Source organism: Megachile rotundata, chromosome 12, assembly GCF_050947335.1.
Source record: "Megachile rotundata isolate GNS110a chromosome 12, iyMegRotu1, whole genome shotgun sequence".
Taxonomy (NCBI): domain Eukaryota; kingdom Metazoa; phylum Arthropoda; class Insecta; order Hymenoptera; family Megachilidae; genus Megachile; species Megachile rotundata.
The window spans coordinates 12,283,699-12,310,307 of NC_134994.1; the positions used below are offsets into that span (position 1 = coordinate 12,283,699).

At 34.2% G+C, this 26,609-nt stretch overlaps 1 protein-coding gene across 4 annotated transcripts in view; it reads right to left on the reverse strand.

The window, feature by feature from the left end:
* Positions 1-538: 538 nt before the first annotated feature.
* LOC100877900 (uncharacterized) overlaps positions 539-26,609 on the reverse strand; it is a 487,744-nt gene continuing 461,673 nt past the window's right edge. For all 4 annotated transcript variants that reach the window (XM_076538517.1, XM_076538520.1, XM_076538519.1 and 1 more), the window contains 5 exons: positions 18,404-18,582; positions 16,760-16,921; positions 12,776-13,052; positions 7,977-8,118; positions 539-6,897 (listed from right to left, as the gene is read on the reverse strand). In XM_076538517.1, the coding sequence (XP_076394632.1) occupies positions 6,705-6,897; positions 7,977-8,118; positions 12,776-13,052; positions 16,760-16,921; positions 18,404-18,582 (953 nt within the window). In that variant the 3' untranslated portion in view covers positions 539-6,704. The remainder of the gene's footprint in view (positions 6,898-7,976; positions 8,119-12,775; positions 13,053-16,759; positions 16,922-18,403; positions 18,583-26,609) is intronic.

A 26,609-nucleotide genomic window follows, 5' to 3' on the forward strand; every position in this document is an offset into this window, starting at 1 on the left:
AGAGCTTACCTGCAAAATTTGACGTGATTTAGAATATGATGGTTTTTTAAGAAGAACCAAATTGATAATTTATTTAACAGTAAAGGGACATGTGGCGCCATCTAGCGGCAACGCGCTGGAACTAATGAAAGTGCTGTTTCAAAACCGTGTAGTTCACCCTGATCGCCGGAGAGATGGCGCCACTAGTTCGATTTTTTTTTTAAATTAATTTAATATCGATTTTAATGATTAATATACAATATATTTATTATATATTCATTAATATTGACTTTATACTGCTTGTAATATATTCTGTGGGTCCGAAAATGCGGATTATGTGTTCAGAACACTTTTTTATTGAACAGTGCCCCCGCTCACTGCTAGATGGGACAGTGGTACAATTTTCGGTGAAAGCGCGCGAAAATATTATGAGTAAAACTTTCAAAATACTTTCCGCCTAATAAATATACTTTAATTAATACACAGATAGTTACATAACTAACAAGGTAAGTAGCTTATTTCATGTTTGAGGCTCAGGTAAAAAATGATATACATAAAATGGATTTCGTTTCACTTTATTCATACTTTATATGAAACAATTGACTATTTATTGTGACTTAATTATACGCGACTAGTACATACATGTAACATGTATCTTTTCATCGTAAGGTAGACGTGTCTTGTGCAAAACCGGTACATTTGTTTAAGAAACAGGTCGCATTACAATCGTTGTGAGGATGTGACAGATTTATGCTTTTAAATAATCGTGTACCTTCTTTGCGTCGTAATTCTATTTCCCTTCTTCTCCGGTCGAAAACGATTTTTACATAATCTTATTCAACATTGGTTAGCGGATCTTTAACTATCAGCACTTCAATTATTTTCAAAAGTATTAGAGGTACAAAACAATATTTTTTGCAAAGAGAACTTGTTAGAAATTTGCGGACTTGAGGATTTTGGGAGTTCAAGAATTTCGATTTTAGATTTTGGGATTTTGGGTTTTTGGGTTTTTAGGTTTTTGGGCTTTTGGGTTTTCGGGATTTTGGGTTTTCGGGTTTTCGGATTTTTGGATTTTTGGGATTTTAGGTTTTTGGGATTTTGGGTTTTCGGGTTTTTGGGATTTTGGGTTTTCGGGTTTTCGGGTTTTTGGGATTTTAGGTTTTTGGGATTTTAGGTTTTTGGGATTTTGGGATTTTGGGATTTCGGGTTTTCGGGTTTTCGGACTTTCGGGTTTTTGGGATTCTGGGTTTTCGAGATTTTGGGTTTCTGGGTTTTTTGGTTCTTGGGTTTTTCGGTTTTTGGGTTTTTGGGTTTATGGAGTTTTGTGTTTTTAGGTTCTTGGGTTTTTGGGTTCTTGGGTTTTTGGGTTTTTGGGTTCTTGGGTTCTTGGGTTCTTGGGTTTTTGTGTTTTTGGGTTTCTGGGTTTTTGTGTTTTGGCGTTTCTGAATTTTTGGGTTTTTGGGTTTCTGGGATTTTGAATTTTGGGTTTCAGAATTTTAGTGCTTTGGAGATTTTCGTATTTTCGAGTGTTAAGTTTCACAGACTCATCAAGAATTTACAAATTTCACAATTTGTAATTTTACAATTTGAAAATTACAGTGTACTTAATTCATCGATTTCAGCATTCCACAATTCCAAAAATAGTTTCGAAGTGCTAATAATTATCGATTCAATATGCATTTAAAATGACCAGAGCAATTTTTTCTCGCGAAATATCGCTCACCGATTTAAAACACAAGTCACTTAAATCACATGTCTCAGTTCGGTCCGATATCAGTTTCATTTATTAAAAGATGTCCATGCCTTTCTCTCAATATCTCACCTCTTTTTAATACGCCGTCCATTAATTACACTGTGACTTTCATCTCTGTTTCGACGAGGTTGCGGAAAAGAGACCGTCGAACATCGCTCTTCGAGTTAGTTCATTTATTATACAAATCTTAATATTTTAGCGTCAATCGTTCGACTTCGATTCATTATATCGATCATTAGTAACCTTCTGTTATAAAAAAGTATTAAAAATCGAATCGAAATCACGTTACTATTTTATTCGGTGAACAATGTTATTTGTTATTGAGGTCGAATAACGCGAATGCGGGTTAAAGTATAGGGAAAGAAATAAGGGATATTATTAATAAAATTATGCGCTAAAGTTGATAATGTAGAAGGTTCGTAATGATGCTGTGAATCTGATACGTTATCAGATTATTTTAAACGCGGTTCGTTTTAATGACACATTTCAACAGCCATTAAACTTTTTGGCAATATAAAGTGCTCTTGTAAAATTCGGTATTGTCTGATCAAATCAGATTGTTAAACGGATAATAATTATAGTGGTACAAATATTAGAGGTATGCAAAAGATTTACTCCTGTTCTTTTCTTTTTTTTTGGAATATAAAGACTTTTCTTTTATATTTCAAAATATTCATTAATATGAACATTTTAATTATTGTGTAAATATTTAAATATTAAAAAAATTTCAAATATATTTAAAAAATGTTTAAAAACTTTAACAGTATAAATTTGAAAGATAAACATTTTTATATGAATATTTTAAATATTTTCAAATCTATACTGTCAAAATTTTGATTTTAAAATATGAACTTGATCTATTTTGATATATTTTCTTCTAAAAGTTATTAAAAATAATTATTTTATGTCTTTGAAATATAATATAATATAAATAATTGTTTAAAATGAAATATAATATAATTGTTTAAAAATTTTCAAGTTGAAGCAAAAATTTATATTAATGAAGGAAGATAAACTTTTGCATATGTTTAATATTTGTTGTACATAATATATTTTTGTTTAATTAATATATGTATCTAAAATGATAATTATTTAACGTCTTCTAGGAAAATGATTTCGACTACAAAATTAATAGAAACTTGATGGAAATTGTTCACACTGCCCGATGATACTTCTCTTCAATTCAATTGTTTATCTTTTCTGTTGTTAGTTTAATATCCTTTTTACTCGATACGTATATTAAACATCGATGTTCTAGCATTTATTTCCAGCTTACTTTAATAATCAATCGCGTTCCCGAAAGTCGATCGATTATTTGTGGAGGGAGGTGAATTTAATTAGAGTGACACGTTCGTTGAAAATTGAAAATGTTGAATATTTGTTGGGGGATGAAATTAATAGGAAGTGAGGTAATAGGTGTTTTGGATATTGGAATTTTGGGATTTTGAGAAATTGGAATTTTGGGATTTTTGGAGTTTGAGAAATTGGAATTTTTAATTTTGGGATTTTGAGAAATTAGAATTTTGGGAGTTTGGGATTTTGAGAAATTGGAATTTTAGGAGTTTGGGATTTTGAGATATTGGAAATTTAGGAGTTTGGGATTTTGAGAAATGGGAATTTTGGGAATTTGGGATTTTGAGATATTGGAAATTTAGGAGTTTGGGATTTTGAGAAATTGGAAATTTAGGAGTTTGGGATTTTGAGATATTGGAAATTTGGGAGTTTGGGATTTTGAGAAATGGGAATTTTGGGAATTTGGGATTTTGAGAAATGGGAATTTTGGGAATTTGGGATTTTGAGAAATTAGAATTTTGGGAGTTTGGGACTTTGGGAAATTAGAATTTTAGGAGTTTGGGATTTTGAGAAATTGGAAATTTAGGAGTGTGGGATTTGGAGAAATTGGAAATTTAGGAGTTTGGGATTTTGAGATATTGGAATTTTAGGAGTTTGGGATTTTGAGATATTGGAAATTTGGGAGTTTGGGATTTTGAGAAATTAGAATTTTGGGAGTTTGGGATTTTGAGAAATTAGAATTTTGGGAATTTGGGATTTTGAGAAATTGGAAATTTGGGAGTTTGAGAAATTAGAATTTTGGGAGTTTGGGACTTTGGGAAATTAGAATTTTAGGAGTTTGGGATTTTGAGAAATTGGAAATTTAGGAGTGTGGGATTTGGAGAAATTGGAAATTTAGGAGTTTAGGATTTTGAGATATTGGAAATTTGGGAGTTTGGGATTTTGAGAAATTAGAATTTTGGGAGTGTGGGATTTTGAGAAATTAGAATTTTGGGAGTGTGGGATTTTGAGAAATGGGAATTTTGGGAATTTGAGATTTTGAGAAATTAGAATTTTGGGAGTTTGGAAGTTTGAGAAATTGGAATTTTGAGAAATTAGAATTTTGGGAGTTTGGAATTTTGAGAAATTAGAATTTTTGGAGTTTAGTATTTTAAGGAACTGGAATTTTCAATTTTATAATTTTGAGAACTTGGAATTTCTAATTTTGGGATCTCGAGAAATTGGAATTTTGGGAAAACATAAAAAGAAAGATGTAAATTCGATAAACTTTCGGAAGAACGCGATAACAATTAATCGAGAAGTGCCCTGGGCACACGAAGCTCGTTCGTTAAAATACAATCTGTCTCGAATCGCGTCACGTTACGATCGATCATCGCGTAATGTACAATAATATCGATATCTTAACGTAGTGATACTCTGTACAAATTCTACCAGTGCTACCACGTATGTACAATGTTCTATATAATATAGAATTTCTTACACGTTTACTTTGGCATTTTTGCGTGTGAGAGGTGACGCGTGGTTCTCGCTACTTCAAATCCGTGCATCGCGTTTTTTCTGTTGTTTTCTTATCTCCTTTTTATCAATACACTTGCTATATGCATACTTCTATCTGCGGAAGGAAACGTCGAAATGAAGAATAAATTATTATTATCAAGGTTTAAGAGACAAATTATTATTATTTTAATATTCAATGATAATTATTAATACTGAAACATAAATTAGTACATTTATTCTTTAACTCGATGAAGATCAATTTTGATTTCGAGGAACTTTAACAAAATGTCTGCCTAATAATAAGAAAATGGCGGAGCGGTCATGTGACAAGTTTGGTAGTTTTAGTATTAAAATTTTTAATACTAAAATATTTGCAGTCTTTTTCGTACAATTACGTTTATGAAATTTAATTAAAATTTCAGAGTATTTTATCGAATTTAAATATTGATTTTGTGAATAAAAATTTGTGTTCCTAGTATTTTTATTTATTGAGTTTTTAATTAAAAGTTTACGAGAGAAAGAAAATTTAAGGGTGTAGAATTTTTTTCAATTTGACTTCATTCGTAAATAAAGAAAATAAATATTTTTAGAAAGTTTAATTATTGATTTTTAAATTTAAATTTGACGTGAAAAAAACATACAAATATATAAAATACTATTTATTGAAATAGCGAGTATATTTCACTTCGTTTGAAGAAACATTTTTAAAATATTAAAGGAAATTAATTATAGAAAAATGCTTGTAAAAAATTTCAAAAAGTACTCCATTAAAAATGTAAAATATTTCTTTGCAAGACGTTTCGTTCTGTAGATAAATTTATGTATACACGTATATATAATATTTACATGCTCTATTAGACTCTTACAGGTAAAACGAGTGGTATACACCAAGTGATTTTCAATATATATATATTTATATTTCTCTCTCTTTTCTCTGATTTGTATATCTCTTATTTCCTTTATGTATATAATTATATATAATTCGACTAGATCGCTGAATTCCAAAATTTCGTATAGTTAATTATACTTCGATTACGTTCCTGTAGTCGGGTCAATTATTGACCTCGTTTATTGCACTAAAATTTCGAATTTCGAAAAAATATCCTAATCATTTTGGAATTCTTTCTTTCTTCGTCATCGGATGCTCGTGTTTGGTTTTAAACAAGTTTCGTTTATTGTATTTTTTAAAATCGTTAACAAATTTCAATATTCCTGTAATCATTGCTAATTAACAGTTAAAATTTCTATGTCCACTTGAATTTAATCATTCTTCGTTAATTATAAAAATAATTTGTATTCCATCACAATGTAGTTTTATTATGCATCATAATTGTTAATTAACCAAAATTATATTCAATCATAACATTGATTTAATGTCCATCATGATTATTAATTATCAAAAATAATTTACATTCAATAACAACAATGATTTAACGTCAATCATAATAATCGTCAATTAATTATAAAATTAATTTACATTCAATCACAATATAAATTTAACTTTCGTCATAATCATTAATTAATAACAAATTCATGCTTTACGACATTATGAATCTGACGTCAATCAAAATGATTGTTAATTACCAATACAAATAAATCATAATTTAGAACAATATTAATCTGACATCCATTACAATTATTATTAATTAATGATAAGAACAGTTCACATTTTATGACAACGTGGATTTGACATCCATTACAGTGATTGTTAATTAATAATAAAAATAGTTAACAGTGTATGACAATATGGAGCTGACATCCATTACAGTGATTGTTAATAACAAAAACTTTGTTATTAAATGTGTCTGATTGTTGGTTAACAATAGATAGTTCAATCTTGATGATAACATAGACTACAATAACTCAATTAAAGCTATTTCCCACTTGACGTTTCCGTCTGTTAATTAATAATAAAAACAGTTCTATGTAAAAACAAAAAGTTGACATTGTTTACTACAACTGTTATTAACATTCATAACTATTAATTAACAATGAAACTTCAGATTCAATAACAATATGCGCCAAAATATCTAAAATAAAACAAAATGGCGAAACACGAGCTCCGATGGTACTTAAATGACGTACTTATGTACACACACAACGAAAACCTTAGGCTCGTTTGTATAGTTTGTTTCTTATTGAACAGGAACGTGTATGGACACGGTATGTTGAGCTCGTGTACTCAACAACCGGCGTAAGCGAGGAGTATCGTGAAGAGAATTAGGATTCTCGCCACTTGTGGTATACTTCCGGTCGAGGCATCGATCACGTGATTCGGAGCTGGCGATGGCCCACTTTTGTGAGTGTTCGCAATCACCGTTTGGCTCCTCCATTTCATCGTATATTCCGGTGCTGTTCTCCCTAGTGCTTGCAATCTGTTAACAAATAACTTCTTTCAAATTTATGGATAATTTTTTTGTTTTTTTCGAGACAACTTTATTATATGTATTTAATTTTTGCAGAGCAATATGATGTTAATCTCTTTTAATTTGGTTGCATCTAATCTTTTTTTACAGACTTTGATGTTATTTATTTAGGACAGTTTGGGGTTAATTTATTTAGGACAATTTGACATTTAATTTCGTGTCATTTAATTTCATCACATTTAATTTCATCACATTTAATTTCATCACATTTAATTTTATTACATTTAATTTCATCACATTTAATTTCATGATATTTAATTTCATGACACTTAATTTCATGACATTTAATTTCATGTCATTTAATTTCATTACATTTAATTTCATCACATTTAATTTCATTACATTTAATTTCATGTCATTTAATTTCATTACATTTAATTTCATGTCATTTAATTTCATTACATTTAATTTCATGGCATTTAATTTCATGATATTTAATTTCATGCCATTTAATTTCATGACATTTAATTTCATGTCATTTAATTTCATGACATTTAATTTCGTCAACATAGATTGATGTTATATATTGATGTCAATATTACTTAATTTCTCAGAGTAACATGATGTAGTTTAATTTTTCCACAACTTGTCATTTAATCTTTTTAAAACAATTTCCAAAATTCTTTCTCTACTTGTTTTATTAAAAATGTATACTTACACATATAAACACATTATTAATTAATAATTATTTATTCAGTAAATTACTACAAAGTACCTCAAAAAAAAAACCTGATTTATTTAAATCACAAATAAAGACCCAAATAACAAAACCAGCAAAATTTCCTCAACCACAATTCTCCCACCTCAGAAATTCTTCCCACAGTAACAAAGTTGACGTAACTTGCTCCTCCATCTATCAGATAATTCTTCACGATCGATTTTTGAAGAGTGCCCGCACAAAGGAAGGTCTTATAAATCGGCCCAATAATTCAGCCAGCGGTTTCGTAATAGCGGAGTCAAAAGTGTCACGAAACTGTCGTTAAAGGAAGACGAAGTTTCTCCGGCTTCCGGTTTATCACTCGACTCACCTAACCACCACGGTGTTCGTTTTCCACGGCAGTGTGAAATTTTTGTGCGTGTCCCGCGAGCAGAATGTGTGCAATCTTGGCCCCGCTGGATCACCGTTCTTGCTGTATTCGTGTATCGTCAGATTCCAGGCGGTGCAAGGACCTGGAACGAGAAAAAATGAATGGGAAACTCGGGGAGTGAGATTTTAGAAATGGCTGATGAGAATTTTTCTAGAGATAAGCGAAACGTTTCTTGCGTTGTTTCGTTGTTTCGTGAGAGGAGGAGCCATTGTGGAGGAGGATTTTGTGGAGGATTGTGGTTTGGGAGATTTGCAGAGAGAATTTTGGAATATTTTAGAATTCTTCACATTTTTAGATATTTGTAACTGTGGGATTAGGTTTGGAGATTTTCGAGTTTTTGGAATTTGAATTTTAGAACTTTGGTGTTCTTGGAATTTTGGGATTTTAGAATTCTTGAAATTTTGAGAAATTTGGGATTTTAGGATTTTACTGGAATTTTGAGAAATTTGGGATTTTAGGATTTTACTGGAATTTTGAGAAATTTGGGATTTTAGAATTCTTGAAATTTTGGGAGATTTGGTATTTCAGAATTCTTGGAATTTTGGGAGACTTGGTATTTTAGAATTCTTGGAATTTTAGGATTTTACTGGAATTTGTAGAAATTTGGAATTTTAGGATTTTGATGGAATTTTGAGAAATTTGGAATTTTAGGATTTTACTGGAATTTTGAGAAATTTGGGATTTTAGAATTCTTGGAATTTTGAGAAATTTAGGATTTTAGGATTCTTGGAATTTCGACAACTTTGAGATTTTGGAATTCTTGAAATTTTAGAATTTTTTAATTTTTAAGTCTAAAATAATGAAACCTTATGAATCTGGAATTTTTAATTATTGCAATATTGGATTTTGAGATCATAAAAGTGACTGAACTCTAAAACGTTAAAACCAAATTTTAGAACTAGTAAACCTTGATATTTTAATTTTGGGGCACTGTACCTTGCAAACCTTAATATTTAAAAATAGTAAATCTTCAATATCTTAAAACTCCGCCATTTTAAAAGATTTCCATTGATATGGAAATTCTCTGGGATTTGAAAATCCTTAAAATTGCTACCTTCAGTACCAAAATAAAAACCAAAAATGATTGAACACAGCTGTAGCGTAAACTGTCCGCTTTCAAGCTTGAACCGAATAAATTTATTACAAATATCAGCGAATAATTAATTACGCCATGAATTTCCCCGAGGCGCGTCCGTCGAGCAAAGAGCCGAACGCGTCCATATCATCGAACAACCAATTAACTGATGCAGTTTCACAATTAATTGTCGCGGATAACATTTGACGGGAGGGAATAGATCGATCGCGGTATCGATGTATTCGCAATCATCGAGGGAAGTGAATAATTGGGGCCGATCGGTTCTCCAGCGTGGTAACCGTATAATTTTCCTCGTTTTCCTTGCGGTTCAACGATTTTTTTCCACGCTGAAACACGTTTGTAACAGGCCGCGATAAACAAAAACGAATCAGCGTCACACCTGCGTGAAAAAATAATGTACGCTCGCAAAATGGAGTCTCCTTTCGGCAGCGCACTTTTTTTTTTTCATTTCAACGCAAACGATTTTGTATTTTTTTTTACGCTTATGGTTCGCGGATTTTTCAATAATTTCGTGTAGCCATTTGAATATCAATTGGTAGCGACTTTTCGCGAGTGTACATATGCATGTACATCGTGTTTTTTCGCGGCGGACTTTCGCCCGTGGTTATGTATTGCTTTTTCGAAAACACGGAACGACGTTTACAATGTTTTTCGGGAATATCGAGTTACCGGTGATCTAATGCAAGGTTTATCGTGGCTACTGTTTGCTCGGATATGGAGGACGAATCGGCTGAATGTTTACACGGTTGCAGAAAACAGCTACGGTTTCATAAATATTGGGTAAAAATCGAAAATTGGAAAAATGCTTTCGCGAAATGACTCTGCGGACGAAATAAAATATGGATTACAACGTCATGGTAGGCAGAGAAATTATATTTTTTGATGGAAGAGTGGAAAATTTGAATTTGTAAATTTGGAACTCTGGGATTTGGTCATTTTTGAAGTAGGAAGTTTTGCAAATTTTAAAGACATTGTAAATTTTAAACCTTCGTCAAACTTTGAAATAAGTTCTATCGCTCATACTTTAAAATTTTTGAAACTAAAAGTCGGAGCTCTTGTGAAAATCTTCCCTCAATCGATCAACCAAAGTTTTTACATACTGTTAAAAGCAAACTTACAAAAGCTTCGAAAGTAATATTCCTAAAGACTATCAAGTTTGAACTAACCGAAGAGTTCGATCGCGGTCTAATTTGTGATATAAAATGGCGGCTCTCGGTCACCATGAACCGAAGCCTTTTTCGCTCGAGACTTTTCGTACTTAAATTTCTAACTTAAAATTTCACCAACAAACGTATGGAATTTTAATGTTTGTATCCTTATTTAAATATTAAGCTCTGTTTTTCTCTGTACATTTTATAAAACATCGTCAAGTATCATATGTTGTTTGATGTCCAGGATTTTTCGTCGAGAGCAAACCTCGCAACCCGTTAGAATAACATCCGATCGAATTTCATCGAAACTGCACGAAATAAAAGCTGGATCACGTGTCTGAAATCTCAATCGGTCAACCAAAGTTTTTACATACCGTTAAAAACTTTTACGAAAGCTTCGAAAGAAATATTCCCGTTGACGCGACTGTCAAGTTCGAACTAACCGGAGTCCGATTCGATCGGGGACTAATTTGAGATATAAAATGGCGGCTCGTCGCCTCTCGAGTCGCCGCGGTGCATAAAATGGTGGATGACCCTCGAGTGCAGGTTTAATGAGTTACTATTGAAATTTTTTATTGGAACGTAAATTTTGTTTCCGAAACTTGAGAAACATAATTTTTGTGAGGAGTTTTCTAAATATATTTTCTTGTTGTAAGTGTATGGACTCGTCATATATGTCATATATGGACTTGTTAGTGAATGTTAGGAACATATGACGATTTGAGATATAAAATAACGACTCGGTCACCTCTCGGAGCGAAAGTTACCTCTCAAGGGTTAATCTCACATTTCGTCTGTGCAAGATGGAGGGATCAAGTTTTCTGTCCAGGTACGATGAGCAAAATAAATCCAATCTACGAAAGTGGGGTGGGAAGCGCAACTTAAAAGCAGGCGATACGCTGCTCATCTTCGCGAAACCGCTGTCGACGATTCGCTAAAAAGAAAGAAACGAAAAGAAAAGAAAAGAGGTTGAAATGGAAACAGAGGCTCAAGGCGATGCGCGAAAGCCATTTCTGAGGTTACTCGGTCCATTGCAACGACTTTGCTTCCGTCTTTGCTGTATCGCCACGTTGTTTCGCAGCCAGAATGGCGGTGCGAGGAACACAGATATCTGGCCAAGAAAATAGAGAAAAGAGAGAGCGAGCTTCTCTAAAGACTCGGAACGGTTCTCGTTGTCCTGGCTAGTCCAATGGTCTCTTTAATCTCCAGTCCTGTTGCCAATTCGTTGTCGGGTCTCTCGCTTTTACGGAAGAACCCGTTCCGCTCGATCTTTCCGGCTCTTCTGTTCACCTTTCGCTTCCGTTCATTTCGTCCTTTCGTAAGAGGAACTCAATGGACCGGATCGAAATTCCAACGAAGTAGCCGAGGATGGAATTGAAGGGAATTCGACGGTGTCCAGGATGGGATAAAGTATCGTCTCGATGAGTAGTCGCCTTTGATTTGCTGTTGATTCACTGTGGATTTTCGTGAGTACCTTTTAGAGGATCGTGACTGGAAGATTCGCTGAATACCCACACGGTTTACCATCATGCTTTTTCGCCATTTTGTATGTGTGGATACTCTCTACATAAATGATTTTCAACTATAGGTATATGAAGTGTCTGTATGTTTTATCATACTTAACATATGAAATGTCTAAATGCATATGTAATGTATATGTCCTGTCATATGTAACATATGAAGTGTCTAAATGTATACATGTATATGTTTTGTCATATGTAACATATGAAATGTCTAAATGTATACATGTATAATATGTTCTATTATATTTAACATATGAAATGTCTAAATGTATACATGTATAATATGTTCTATTATATTTGACATATGAAATGTCTAAATGTATACATGTATAATATGTTCTATTATATTTGACATATGAAATGTCTAAATGTATACATGTATAATATGTTCAATTATATTTAACATATGAAATGTCTAAGTGTATACATGTATAATATGTTCTATTATATTTAACACATGAAATGTCTAAATGTATACATGTATAATATGTTCTATTATATTTGACATATGAAATGTCTAAATGTATACATGTATAATATGTTCCATTATATTTAACATATGAAATGTCTAAATGTATACATGTATAATATGTTCTATTATATTTGACATATGAAATGTCCAAATATAAATGAACATGTATTGTTATACTCAACATATGAAGTGTCTAAGAGTCTAAACGTCTACATGTCCATATGAGTACAGACATATGATATGTCTACATACTGTTCTGGTTCTTAAATATATTTTATCCTTTTCTCTTTAAAATTTTGAAATCTTTGATTATTGAAAGTTTGGATTTTGAGACTTTGGAAGTGCAAAACCTTGAATTATAAAAATATTAAACCTTGCTTTAATAGTACCCAGCTTGCACAACACCCAACATGCGCCCCCATATAGTCAACAGCACATCCAGAAAAATATAAAAAACGATGTAGAGTTGTATAAAAAATAAATGAAAAATTTCTTACGGCTCTGAGTGGACTTGACTTCGATAGTGAGTTGTCGATCCGTGAGCGAGTCGAGTATCCACGTGCACTTCTGCTGATAATACTGGTTGAGCTTTAAGCCGCTACTAGCCAGGTCGCCGCCATTGACCTCGCCTTCCGGTTTGGTCGTTGTGTAGTCACCGCAGTAAGTGTCGTTGATAAACTCGTAAGCTGCCTGGAAATTGAGGCCTGCCTTCGAGGACCTCGACCACTCGATGTAGACCGGTGTCCAGCTACGGATTCCAACGGGCAGCCAATCCTGCGGGATAGATTGCGGGTAACTGTAACGCGTGACACGCGAGCTGGAATTGCCCGATAATATACACGGTGAAATGTAACGACGATAATTATTGTTTCGTTCAATTTGACGACGATCGTTCGGTTAAACGCGAAAGAAAGGGTGGTAATCGATGCTACGCACCGAATGTGTGTACTATGCAAACCGTGTAATATTTAGCATACATTAAACACGAATTGGATACGTTTATGTTTGCTTATCGCGGTCGCTCTGATGGATATCGCGGTTGTTTATAAAGGGAATTTGTTTAACGGTGATGTATCTAACACTAGTGGTGGAGATTTTATGTTTTAATTGAATCATCTTGCGGTGCAAGAGAATTCTTCAAGAGGAGATTCTTGCAGGTGGAGCAAGAATAGGGATGCAGAGATTTATCGGAAGCTAGAGATATTTTGGGGTTTGCAGATTTTGGGGGCAAGGAGTCTTAGGATGAAAGAGTATTGCATTTAGGAAATAGGGATTTGGGGATATTGGAACCCTGGATAATAGGAATCATATATGAGGGTTTACTCTTCAAGAGGAGGTTCTTGCAGGTGGAGCAAGGATTTGGGGATGTAGAGATTTATCAGAAGTTGGGTGTATTTTTGGATCTGCAGATTTTGGGGTTAAGGAGTCCTAGGATGAAAGAGTATTGCATTTGGGAAATAGGGATTTGGAGACATTGGAACCCTGGATAATAGGAATCGTATATGAGGATTTACTCTTCAAGAGGAGGTTCTTGCAGGTGGAGCAAGGATTTGGGGATGTACAGATTTATCAGAAGTTGGGTATATTTTTGGGTCTGCAGATTTTGGGGTTAAGGAGTCTTAGGATGAAAGGATATTGTATTTAGGAAATTGGAATTTAGGGACATTGGAATTCAAGACACTAGGGAGCAAGGATGTAGGGGTTTACTCTTCAAGAGTAGATCTTTTCAGGTGAAGCAAGATTATGGGAATATATGCAGAGATTTACTAATCTGTTTGAAGCTAGAAATATTTTTGTATCTACATATTTTGTAATAGAAGAGTTTTAAAGTCAGAGGATGCTGAAGTTATGAAATCAGGATTAAGGGACATTAAAATCCAGGATAATAGAAATCATGGTTCTGAACACCACAATCAAAAGATCCAGAAATCTGAAACTAGAGATCTGAGAATTTTTAACCTATGATCTCACAAGACAAAATCCTTGAAATGTAAGAAGCAATAGCCTTGAAACGCCTCGAGTATAAAAGATCCGCCTAAAAAAGCAATTTAAAGCCAGCATACGTGTTCGTCAAAGAGCATTTAGCTCTCGAGCATGGCCGCTTTGCAAATCGTTCGATAGAGGGTCCTTGATCCTGCGAAAAACAATTTCTCGGCTTTGTCTGGTTGCCGCCGCATGCACGCGGCGAATTATTTGTTTTATTCAACCGATCGGTGAAATCGTTCGAAGTAATTCCAGGCGGGTTGATGGAGTAGGTGTTGAACAGAACGAGAGAGCATTCAATGTCCAATACAATCGGCGAGCATGGCGGCGTTTGTCCGTGAATGAAACTTGAATGAAACGGTGGCAGTCGGACGTGAGCGACAGAAATAAAAGGGGAGAAAAGAGAACGGCGTCCATTCGCGTCGGGACGCTTGCTGAGCATTTTACGAATTAAACGATCGCGGTTATCGTGGCGCTGCTGTCGTTAACGGTTCAACGTGAAACATCGTTTTAGACGTTAATGTCTTGAGATTGTTCTTAAGTATGCGATCAATTTTATTGCATTTGAGAAACGTTATAATATGGCATCATTAGGATATATATTAATATTATATTGTACTGTAATATTTGGTAATTAGAACCTAACCTATCTTAACCTAACCAAATATAATATAACATTATATTATATAATACAAATTAATTTAGGTGGAACTCCTCTGTGATAAAAAAGGAAATTCATGTTTGATTGGTTTTATACTATGGCATCAAGTATAACCATATATTAATATTATATTGTACTGTAATATTCGGTAATTAGAACCTAACCTATCTTGACCTTAAGCAAATATTATAATATAATACTATATTATATAATGCAAATTAATCTAGGTGCAAATAACTCTTCTGTGATAAAAAAGAAAATTCGTGTTCGACCGGTTTTGTACTGTGGCGTCAAATATTACCACATATATTAATATTATACTATACTTTGCTACATGGTCATTAGAACCTAACTTACCTTAACCTAACCAAATATTACACCACAATGTAATATTATATTAAATAATAAAAATTTTTGTAGGTGCAAAGAACTCCTCCATGAAAAAGAAATATTATAATATAATAAACCTAACCTACCTTAACCTAACCAAATATTATAACGTAATGTTATATTATATTATATTTTAGAAATTAATGTAGCTGCAAAGAACTCCTCCGCTAAAAAAAAAAGGAAATTCATGTCTGATTGGTTTTGTACAGAACATAGTATTGTCACAATACTATTGTGACAATATATACAAACAGTGATGTATCGATAAAAATGGACGTTAAAACATAATAGGTGTTATGTTTGAACAAAAATAGCTGTTTCGGAGATTTTCACAATAGATAGTTTACGATTTGTTCATACATATGTTGTACACCTGTTGAAGCCATTTAGCAATTCCATTTTTCACGGTAAATAAACTACACTACGGAAGAAGGGAGATGGATTTTTGCAAACGCGTACCTGTCTGTTATTTCGTGACATGAAAATTGGCAATTTCAAAATATTGTGTTACTTCGTTGATCGTGAGATTTTGTAATTTTTGGTTTTGGTAATTTGACGAATTAGAGGGTTAGGGATTTAATGGCGTGGATGAATGGGGGGTTTGTGGGTTTTGGGATGTGAGGGTTTGGGGATTTGAGGATTTTGGGGATTTTGGGGATTTGAGGATTTTGGGGAGTTGGAGATTTTGTGGATTTGAGGATTTGAGGATTTGAGGATTTGGGAATTTTGGGGATTTGGGGATTTTGGGGATTTTGGGGGGTTGGGAATTTAAGGATTTGGGGATTGGGGGATTTTGAGGATTTAAGGATTTGGAGATTTTGGGGATTTTGGGAATTTGAGGATTGGGAGATTTGGGGATTTGGAGATTTGGAGATTTAGGGATTTGGAGATTTAGGGATTTGAAAATTTAGAGATTTGGAGATTCAGAGATTTGAAGACTTAGGGATTTCGAGATTTAGGAACTTGGAGATTTAGGTATTTGGAAATTTGAAGATTTGTATATTTGGAGATTTGGGGCTTTGAGGTTTTGGAGATTTAAGGACTTGGTAATTTAAGAATTAGGGAATTTAGAAATATAGAAACTTGAGTATACAAAAATTTGCAAATAAATAAATTTACTAACTAGAAACTTCACCAACACAAAAATCTCTGTCTTCCAACCTTGAACCCTAAAAATCCCTTGCCAAAAAAAACAACCTCCAATCTTCATTAACCTCCACATCTCCAATAACCTTCACATCCCCCAATATTCTCCCCGTCAACATCTCTTTACACTCCCTCTATCATCTGATCAAATAAACCATAATACGCTAATTACAAAAGGGATTAGATCGGAGATTTGAAAAATAATTGGATTTGCAAGAAATTAACGAGCTTCCAGTTCCTACAGCAAAAGTACAATAATTCTCACGTGGAAGAGACGACGAAGTTCGCTAGAGGTCTTTACCTGATAATTTCCGCAGAGGCAGGTGACGATGTGACCAGTCTCAGAGACGAGCAAAAGGTGGTCCATGTTCTCCAGAGACTTGTTGCTGACGCAGTGACAGCCGCTGTCTCCGCATTTGGTTTCGCAAGGGTTATTCGGGCTCTGCTTCGAGCTGCCCTCCACCTTCGAGCAAAAGCAACAACTTTGTTCATGATCTGGAATTGTGCGGCGAACGCTGGATGGAATGTCTGGAACTTCCTGTAGTTCCAGGAATTCCTTTCGTACCCCTCTTCCAGATATTTCGGAGACTATCTTTTCTAATAGACTCCAGTTGATGGGTACATAAAACCTTGTCTTATAATATCTTCTACGTGTGACCGAACATAGTTGTTGAAATGTGACGAATTTGGTTTGTATTTTTAGTAGGATGAAATTTTGAGATTCATTAGAGACAATAAGAGATAAGAGACAAGATACATGTCTAAAATATCTCTAACATTTGAGGACTATCTTTTCTAATAGACCTGATTCGATGAGTTAACCACATGTCAACCTCTAAATTTCAAAATTCTTCAATCCCAAAACCTCCAAATCCTCAAATTCTCAAGTTCTCTAATCTTCAAGTCCCAAATTCCCCAAACTCCCCGAATTTCCCAAATTCCCCAAATCCCCAAAGCCCCAAGTCTCCAACTCTCTAAATTCCCAAGTTTTCAAATTTTCAAATTTCCCAATTTCCCAAATTTTCAAATTCCCAAATTCCCAAATTCCCAAATTACTAAATCTCCAAATCCCCAAATTCTCAAATCTCCAACTTCCCAAATTCCCAAATCCCCAAATTCCCAAGCCTCCAACTCCCCATATTCCCAAATCCCCAAATCTACAAATCCCCAAGTCCCAACTCTCCAAATTCCCAAATTCCCAAATTCTCTAATCCCTAAATCTCCAAATTCCCAAGTCTCCAACTCCCCAAATCCCCAAATCCCCAAATCCCCAAATCCACACATCCCAAAATTCCCAAATCCCTAAATCCCCAAATCCCCAAATCCCCAATTCCCCAAGTCCCGAACTCTCCAAATTCCCAAATTCCCAAATTCCCAAATTCTCTAATCCCTAAATCTCGAAATCCCCAAATTCCCAAGTCTCCAACTCCCCAAATCCCCTAATCCCCAAATCCCCAAATCCCCAAATCCCTAAATCCCCAAATCCCCAAATCCCCAAATCCCCAAGTCTCCAACTCTCCAAATTCCCAAATTCTCTAATCCCTAAATCTCGAAATCCCCAAATTCCCAAGTCTCCAACTCCCCAAATCCCCAAATTCCCAAATCCCCAAATCCCCAAATTCCCAAATCCTCATATCCCAAAATCCCCAAATCCCTAAATCCCAAACTCCTCAACTCCCCAAACTCCCAGAACCCCAAATTCTCAAATTGATCCACAATCATCATCCCCTGATTCTTTCATCTCCCCAAATTGCGTTCAACGACAAAAAACTTCAATTCCTCCGATTCGAAATTGGACATTCGTCATGCAAGAAGGTAATGCGTTTCATTTATAAATTGTTTGCATAAATCAGAGAAAACGAGGAATTGAATGAACGAAATTTTGATAACAGTTTCGATGTACAGATATCTCGTTGGCTGATTAAACATCGATCGAAGGACTTACGCGAATGATGACCGACTGATTAGCCGCCGGAATGAAATGCTGCCTGCATTTTATAGGCCCCTCCATGGCGAATAATCGGTGGGGATCTGGATGCACCACGGAGCCCTTCACCGGTGATGTCAATCCGTAATATTCGACGTCGCACACGCTGGCCGGCTGTTGAGTGCCACCCTCTCGCTCTGAAATATCGACAAATCCTCGTTTGTGAACTCAATTCGTCGTTCAAAGGATTTCAAATATTTCGGTTGGTCAGTGTCTAACCTAATTGCAAGATTCGTTTCATTTCATCGTTGCAATATAAATATTTTTAATAATTAACGGGAAATCGATTCGCGACTTCGGTTCGATGGGTATTTTATTTATAATAAATTTGTGGTATTTGTAGTGATAATTTATTGATGCGGTGTTTAACTGAAGAGTTAAAGATATAATCTAAATTGATCGAATTTTCAAGTATTTGCTGGAATTATTTGTGATCGGATAACTGAAATTGTTTTCATTAACACTTTCGCTGTTAGCATACCTCGCGTTCCATTAATTGTTTCGGTCATACAACTGTTGCGTTTCTGTTTTTACCGAATGTTTGACTCCCTCGGAAGCTAAACTGGCTCCAATTTCAGTAATATGTTCGATAATTCATAACGTTTAATGCAACCGAAGGCTATCGAAATTTTTTTCGAGGAAATAGTTTTCTTAGAAATATAATGTGCAATTTTTAAGTTCAATTTTTCTGAATACAAAACTGTACTTGAATAAATTTTAAGTGGTATATTACTCTTGGTGGAGCTGGTTGAAAATGCGAGGTGGTAACTAATGTAACATAAAATGGTGAACCATTTTCTTACTTAAATATATATTTTCTTGGTAAAGATTGTATTCTAGAATGTAGTTAAAGTAAATTTGTACGCTAGTTTTAAAAGATGTTCACTATCTCTAAGTGTTTTGTATTACATTACGAACAAACATTTAAAAAGCCCGCCAAAACTTGTACATAACCAAACTTTATTCCACACGTACCTTCTGTGAAAATAAGCGTTGTTTTCAATTATAAATTGCAAATATCTGCAAAAGAACTTAAATTAAGAGTTATATTGAATAAGAATATCATAAATATTGAATGCAATTTCGGTATAACACGTGTGAAGCATGAATAATGATTTGTTTTTTAATCACTGTTTTAAATCATATATAGAGAAGCAAATACATTAAATACGAATCTTGAAGCTCGTTCCACGAGGCAATTTCCAGTAATCCTGCCTGGAGGTAATTCGCGTCGCGACGATTTCATCATTCCCACGTCGACGAGATGCCGGCTAAATTAGCGGTGCAATTTCAGCGGCGCGAACGATACGTCAAACACGAACTCGTCACGCGTTGTTCTACGGTCTAACCAAAATTCCGCTTTACGATACGACCTGGACAAATAAACGCGAGCGTCAATCGCGAAACTGTTCTGCGACTCGGAAACGCGTTTAATATACGGGAAAAGGTAGTTGCTTTAAACTCGCGATTTATCCTCGCGGTTGCTTTTCGCGCGCAGGAAGACTGACATTTTTATATTATGTTAAATTCGTCATATTTTAAACTCCAAAATTTCGAAGATATTTTTAATACTTAGTTATAATTAATTATTAAATTTTCTTAAATTTAAGTTGCATAACTTTTTTAAAATACTGTACGTTTTCCTCGAAGGTCTTAAAACAAGACAATTGATGAAGGCGCATCTGGTTGATCGATCAACCACGGACACGTCCATGCATTTATGCATCCGATCGTCCTATTATGCGAACATCGACCTCCTCCTCGGTTAATTGAATATTCTTTTGAAGTGGACCTTGAATATTGGACGTACAATTTCCCGGTGCTATATTCTCCCTTCGATTGTAAGGCTGGCTACGTAATACCGACGGACAATCTATCGGCGCATAAAATTTTATGCCATCCAGAGAGACCGATTTCCTCGCGAGAAAATCTACCGCACGACTGTCGACCTTCGCACGCGAAATTTTCGCATACGTAACAAAACGTGGAAATTTCGCTTTCGCAGTATAAGCAGAATCCGAGGAAATGCATCGTTCGATTGAAAATTGCTAAATTTTCATATTGGCACGATCGGAAAATGTGTTGATCTGTGAAAAACTGACGTTCATCGTTTTTATTGTCAGTGATTGTTTATTTGAATTGTTGAATTTTTGCAAGGCTCATTGGGGGCTCTCGTTATATTCCTGCGAACGGGGCTGCATGTGACGTTATAACACGTGACGTTATAACGTTATAAACTGTGGATGTAAAAATTGAAAGTCTGAGTTAAAAGATGATTATGTTGTGTTTGTTATGTAAGTTTATTATATATTAATGCATATTATAATATAGTATTAAATAATAACACAGTGACAGCCATTTTTCTTTCCAACAGCTAAATATTTTGTTATCACATTAAATATGTGATTTTGTCACGATGTGACTTTCATCAATTAACAATTTTTTTTATTGAAAATAGTGAAAAATTGTGTACTGGGCAGATGCGGTATAAACAACGTACCAGTGAACCGGAAGTTATCCGAAGGGGAAAGCAGCGAAATAACTCGAGCGAAAGAAAGAAAAGAGCGCGGAGTTAACAGAAATAAATACGGTATCGAAGGGAATTCGTGTAGAAAGTTTTCTTGTTTCTCTGCATATCGCGAGAAAAAAGTTCCGTAAACAGATAAAAGGGGAAGAAATATTTCGTTTTATTCGATGGAAATCACGTATTTCACTCTTTCTGATCAGATATTCTTGTGCACGGTTCCGAGAATTATTTCGAACGTTGGACTTGATTAAACTTAATTAAAATGCTGCAAAATGATAAGGGAAAGAAAGGGGATTCAGAAAACTTGAGAATATCTTCACGTGCAGCCGTGGCTTGCGTATCAACGACCGTCGAATACGAAACAATGCCACGAACTTGGAGGGTGTTTGGTCGGAACAAAGGGTAATCAGCTTAGGAACAACGAAAGAATAGAACCTTACAATTTTTTTCATAATGAATAAATAAGTGTGCGAACTATGGAATATTTAATATTTTTTTGGTTGGGAATATTGAGTTGTTTTGATAGCTGTGGGAGATTTTTCAATTTGGAGATTTGGGGATTTGGGGAATTAGAAATTTGGAAATTTGGGAATTTGGGGATTTGGGGATTTGGGAATTTCGGAATTTGGGAATTTGGGAATTTGGGAATTTGGGAATTTAAGAGTTTTGGAACTTGAGAGTTTTGGAATTTGAGAGTTTTGGAATTTGAGAGTTTTGGAATTTGGGAATTTGGGAATTTGAGAGTTTTGGAACTTGAGAGTTTTGGAACTTGAGAGTTTTGGAATTTGAGAGTGTTGGAATTTGAGAGTTTTGGAACTTGAGAGTTTTGGAATTTGAGAGTGTTGGAATTTGAGAGTGTTGGAACTTGAGAGTTTTGGAATTTGAGAGTGTTGGAATTTGAGAGTTTTGGAACTTGAGAGTTTTGGAATTTGAGAGTGTTGGAATTTGAGAGTTTTGGAACTTGAGAGTTTTGGAATTTGAGAGTGTTGGAATTTGAGAGTGTTGGAACTTGAGAGTTTTGGAATTTGAGAGTGTTGGAATTTGAGAGTTTTGGAACTTGAGAGTGTTGGAACTTGAGAGTTTTGGAATTTGAGAGTGTTGGAACTTGAGAGTTTTGGAATTTGAGAGTGTTGGAATTTGAGAGTTTTGGAACTTGAGAGTTTTGGAATTTGAGAATTTTGGAACTTGAGAATTTTGGAACTTGAGAGTTTTGGAACTTGAGAGTGTCGAAATTTTATTTCATCAACTCGATTAAATTTAATCCACAAATATTCCATCAACAATAATCAACATGACAATCCATAAATTGACGATAATATAAATGGAACATAGAACACAACGTGCAGGTTAATTAGAGACATCCTGTGTGCCGATTGCATTTTCTAATTGGAACCGTAGACGTAGTCTTATCGATCGAACAGCGCGTCGCGTGTTCAGACACGCGTACATATCGTGTAAACGTAATAACGTTGACGAACGACGGGGACATTCGTCAATCAGCGTCAAATCGATGCCGGCAGTTTGTCGCCGGGCTGACTTTCCATTCTCGTCATTTGCCCATTTTTAATGCGTCACGATTTTTCCTCTCGTCGTCATTGTTCCAATGACACCGCGTTCCGACGTGCAAAATGACACCCCGTCGCCATGGTCCGTTATTCGACAGTCGATATGATACAAATCGATTGGATCAGTCGCGATTGAACATTTTTTCGGTCGTTGAAACGTAAGAAATTGGCATTTTTGAAAGGTACGATGAAACCGCTCGCATTCCTGGCTTTCCTAGGGACTTTTGTATTATGTTATGGTGATATGTAATTTGCTTTTGAAGCAGAGGTAATAATGGATGAGGAATATGGGATTATAGGGATGTGGAGATGTAGGAATGTAAGATATTTGGGATATAGGAATTTAGGGGTTTTGAGTATCCAGGGATTTTTAGTCTGTCACTGAAATATTCATCAAATTTTTATTAGCAAGTAATAATATCTAAAACTAGATAATAATTTTGGGGATATAGGAACATAGAGATATAGGAATGCAAGATATTTGAGATATAGGAATTTAGGGATTCTGAACATCTAGGGATTTTTAGTCTATCACTGAAATATTCATCAAATTTTTATTAGCAAGTAATAATATCTAAAACTAGATAATAGTTTTGGAGATATAGAAACGTAGAGATATAGGAATATAAGGTTTTTAGGATACAAGAATTTAGGGACCCTGAATATCTAGGGATTTTCAGTCTATCTTTGAAGTATTCATCAAACTTTTATTAGCAAATTATATTAACTAAAACTTGATAACAATTTTAGAGATATAGGAACATAGAGAGATAGGGATATAAGATTCCAAGGTTACAAAAATTTAGGGACCTTGAAAATCTAGGGATATTTATAGGAACTTCGGTAATTTAAGAATTTCGGCAATACAAGAATATTCAGGAGTTCAGAAATGTTCAGAAATCCATAAATCCAGAAAATTTTATAGAGAAACATTTTTATAGACAAGATTTTTGTATAGTAACATAAGGATCTGTGGATCTAGGGATTTTTAAGATACAGACATCCGATGATCTAGTATCTTATACAAAAGTTAATTACAAAACATCTTAACACAAAAGAGTAAAAGCACAAAGTTATAAAGCTCTGATAATTTAATAACAATTCTCTAAATATATGGCATATATGTATCTCTCCTTTTATAGCATAAATTCTACGAACACCATTCTGCATACCGCCACCACTAAATTAAAATACAACGCTATAAAATATATTCTTCTGATTCGCAAGATATCCCGAAACTGTTTATACATTTTCATATAATAAATTGCACATAATTTTCGTTCGTATCGTAAAACATTGAAGCTGGAAAATAGAAGCGGTATAATTCAATCTTTTTCCCCGTCATATCATTTTCATTCTTTCGGCGGACATCGTCCACGTATATCATTTTTATTGCATCACTCTGTACGGTAATATTTGAAAAGTTTTAAACGGCGAACTGCATTAACGTTTCAATCGAAACTTCCTTCATTTTATATCGCACGGTACACGGGGACGAATTTAATCACGTGACGCATGAAATCGTGTACAAAACAGTAGAGACGTTAACGAATAATCCGTTTCATTTACGGGGAATATCGTTATTCGATTGGAATTTTTCAAGTACCGAACGAATAAAACGACGCGAGCTGTTTTAATTATTTCTGTATCAACGTCCCCCGTACGGAACTCGATTCGAAAACAGATTCGCGCGTTCCGCGAGCGGAGAGAGTTATTATAATTTAATTTGTCCAGATTATTTGCCGATTTTATTTGTTCCCGTAGTCACCGATTCTAGCGTATAACATCGCGTTACGCGCGGGTATTTTGAAACTTGTTAACTGAAATTTCGTTACGATTAACTCTGTTGCCGGTTACGCGAACGTGACCGGAGATTTTTATTAAATTTCTAGCGGAAACGTTCGACGATTTTCATCGTTTACCATTACGTGTCCGTGCCGATGTAACGCTGATTTTTCAACCGGATGCGTTTGTCCACGTGACACACCATAAATCCAACGTAGTATCGATTCCTGCTCAACGTATATCCCGTAAAGAAGCGAATAAAACTAGTCACCGACCACCCTTTTATCCCTCTTTTCAACTAATTTCATTTGAAAGTTTAGTTCTAATGCATCGATCTTCTTTACTCTTTCGCAACTTGAAGCTCTGGTTCAATTTTGTTGAAATAAATGTAGCAGAGATGTTACGTGTTTGAGGATTGAACTGCGGATGGTTTCAATTCTTTTTTTCTGCAATTATAAATTCATAGATTATTTAATTTCTAAATTGTGAGATTTCTGTTTCCTAATTTCTCCATTTTCCAGCTAACCGATTTCTTAATTTTTCAATTTTTCTATTTCTCAATTCTTCATTTTATTTTTCTAATCTTCAATTTTTCAATTTTTCAATTTTTCAATTTTTCAATTTTCCAATTTTTCAATTTTCCAATTTTCCAATTTTTCAATTCCACAATTCTCCCATTTTTCAATTTTTCAATTCTCCAATTCTCTAATTCTCAAATTCTCCAATTCTCCAATTCCTCAATTCTCCAATTTCTCAATTCTCCAATTCCTCAATTTTGCAAATTCTCCAAATTCTCCAATTCCTCAATTCTCCAATTCCTCAATTCTCCAATTCCTCAATTCTCCAATTTCTCAATTCTCCAATTCCTCAATTCTGCAAATTCTCCAAATTCTCCAAATTCTCAATTCTCCAATTCCTCAATTCTCCAATTCCTCAATTCTCCAATTCCTCAATTCTCCAATTTCTCAATTCTCCAATTCCTCAATTCTGCAAATTCTCCAAATTCTCCAAATTCTCAATTCTCCAATTCCTCAATTCTCCAATTCCTCAATTCTCCAATTTCTCAATTCTCCAATTTCTCAATTCTCCAATTCCTCAATTCTCCAATTCCTCAATTCTCCAATTCCTCAATTCTCCAATTCCTCAATTCTCCAATTCTCCAATTCCTCAATTCTCCAATTCCCCAAATCCTCAATTCCTCAATTCCTCAATTCCTCAATTTTTCAATTCTTCAATTCCTCAATTCCTCAAGTCTTCAGTTCTTCCATTGTTCAATCCTCCAATCCCTCGTGTGAATCCTCCAATCCCCTGTATACTGAATCAAGTATATTTAAATATAAAAAATAATACTAAAATAATAGAATTAATAATATCAATATTAATAATCAAACATATTCGAACCATCTATAAACCAAGAATTAAAAAGCCATAAAAATCTTGAAGTAACACACACATCTAAGTATTCCTCCTTCTCAACACATACTCTATCAACTCTATGAAAATATACCGTCGATGAACAGTTCAGCAAATCGCGGAAATAAAAGCTTTTCAAACATGCACTTATTTAAGTGGAAATCTTCAAGATAATAACGTAGCGGGTATAAGGTATCCTCCTCCTTTGGCATCGCGAGGATTAATATCCTTGAGGCTAATATTTGAAGGGAAGACGATTTATATGTTGAACATCTCCCGTTCAAGGTTCTTGGCTTCTATGGCAACAACAAAAGACCTAGTATTACGTCAAAGGCATGTATCTATAGCTCGCTATAAAGACGTAGTACATGGTTAAAGATCCTTCTTCGCTTTTAAGGGAAAGACTTAACGAAGTCTTATTGTACACGAAAGTCGTTAACAGCTTCGTCTTGTAATTGAGTGTCTCAAAGTGTGGGGTCATTCACAAATATTCTATTTTATGGGGATTTTGCTCTCCTTTTCAATGATGGAGTGTATTGTTCTTATGAAATATATTTATTTTAAATTTTCAGGTGAGAAATTTACAAAATTTTCAAATTTATTAGGCAGTGATCTTCAAACTGAGTAATCAAAAAATTGTCAAATTTGTCACTCAGTAATCTTCAAACTAAAAAAGCTATAAATTGTCAAATTTGTTATTCAGTAATCTTCAAACTGAAAAATTAAAAAATTGTCAAATTTGTCACTCAATAATCTTCAAATTAAAAAAGTTTCAAATTGTCAAATTTGTTATTCAGTGATCTTCAAACAGAGAAATAAAAAAATTATTAAATTTGTTACTCAGTAATTTTTAAATTAAAAAAATAAAAAATTG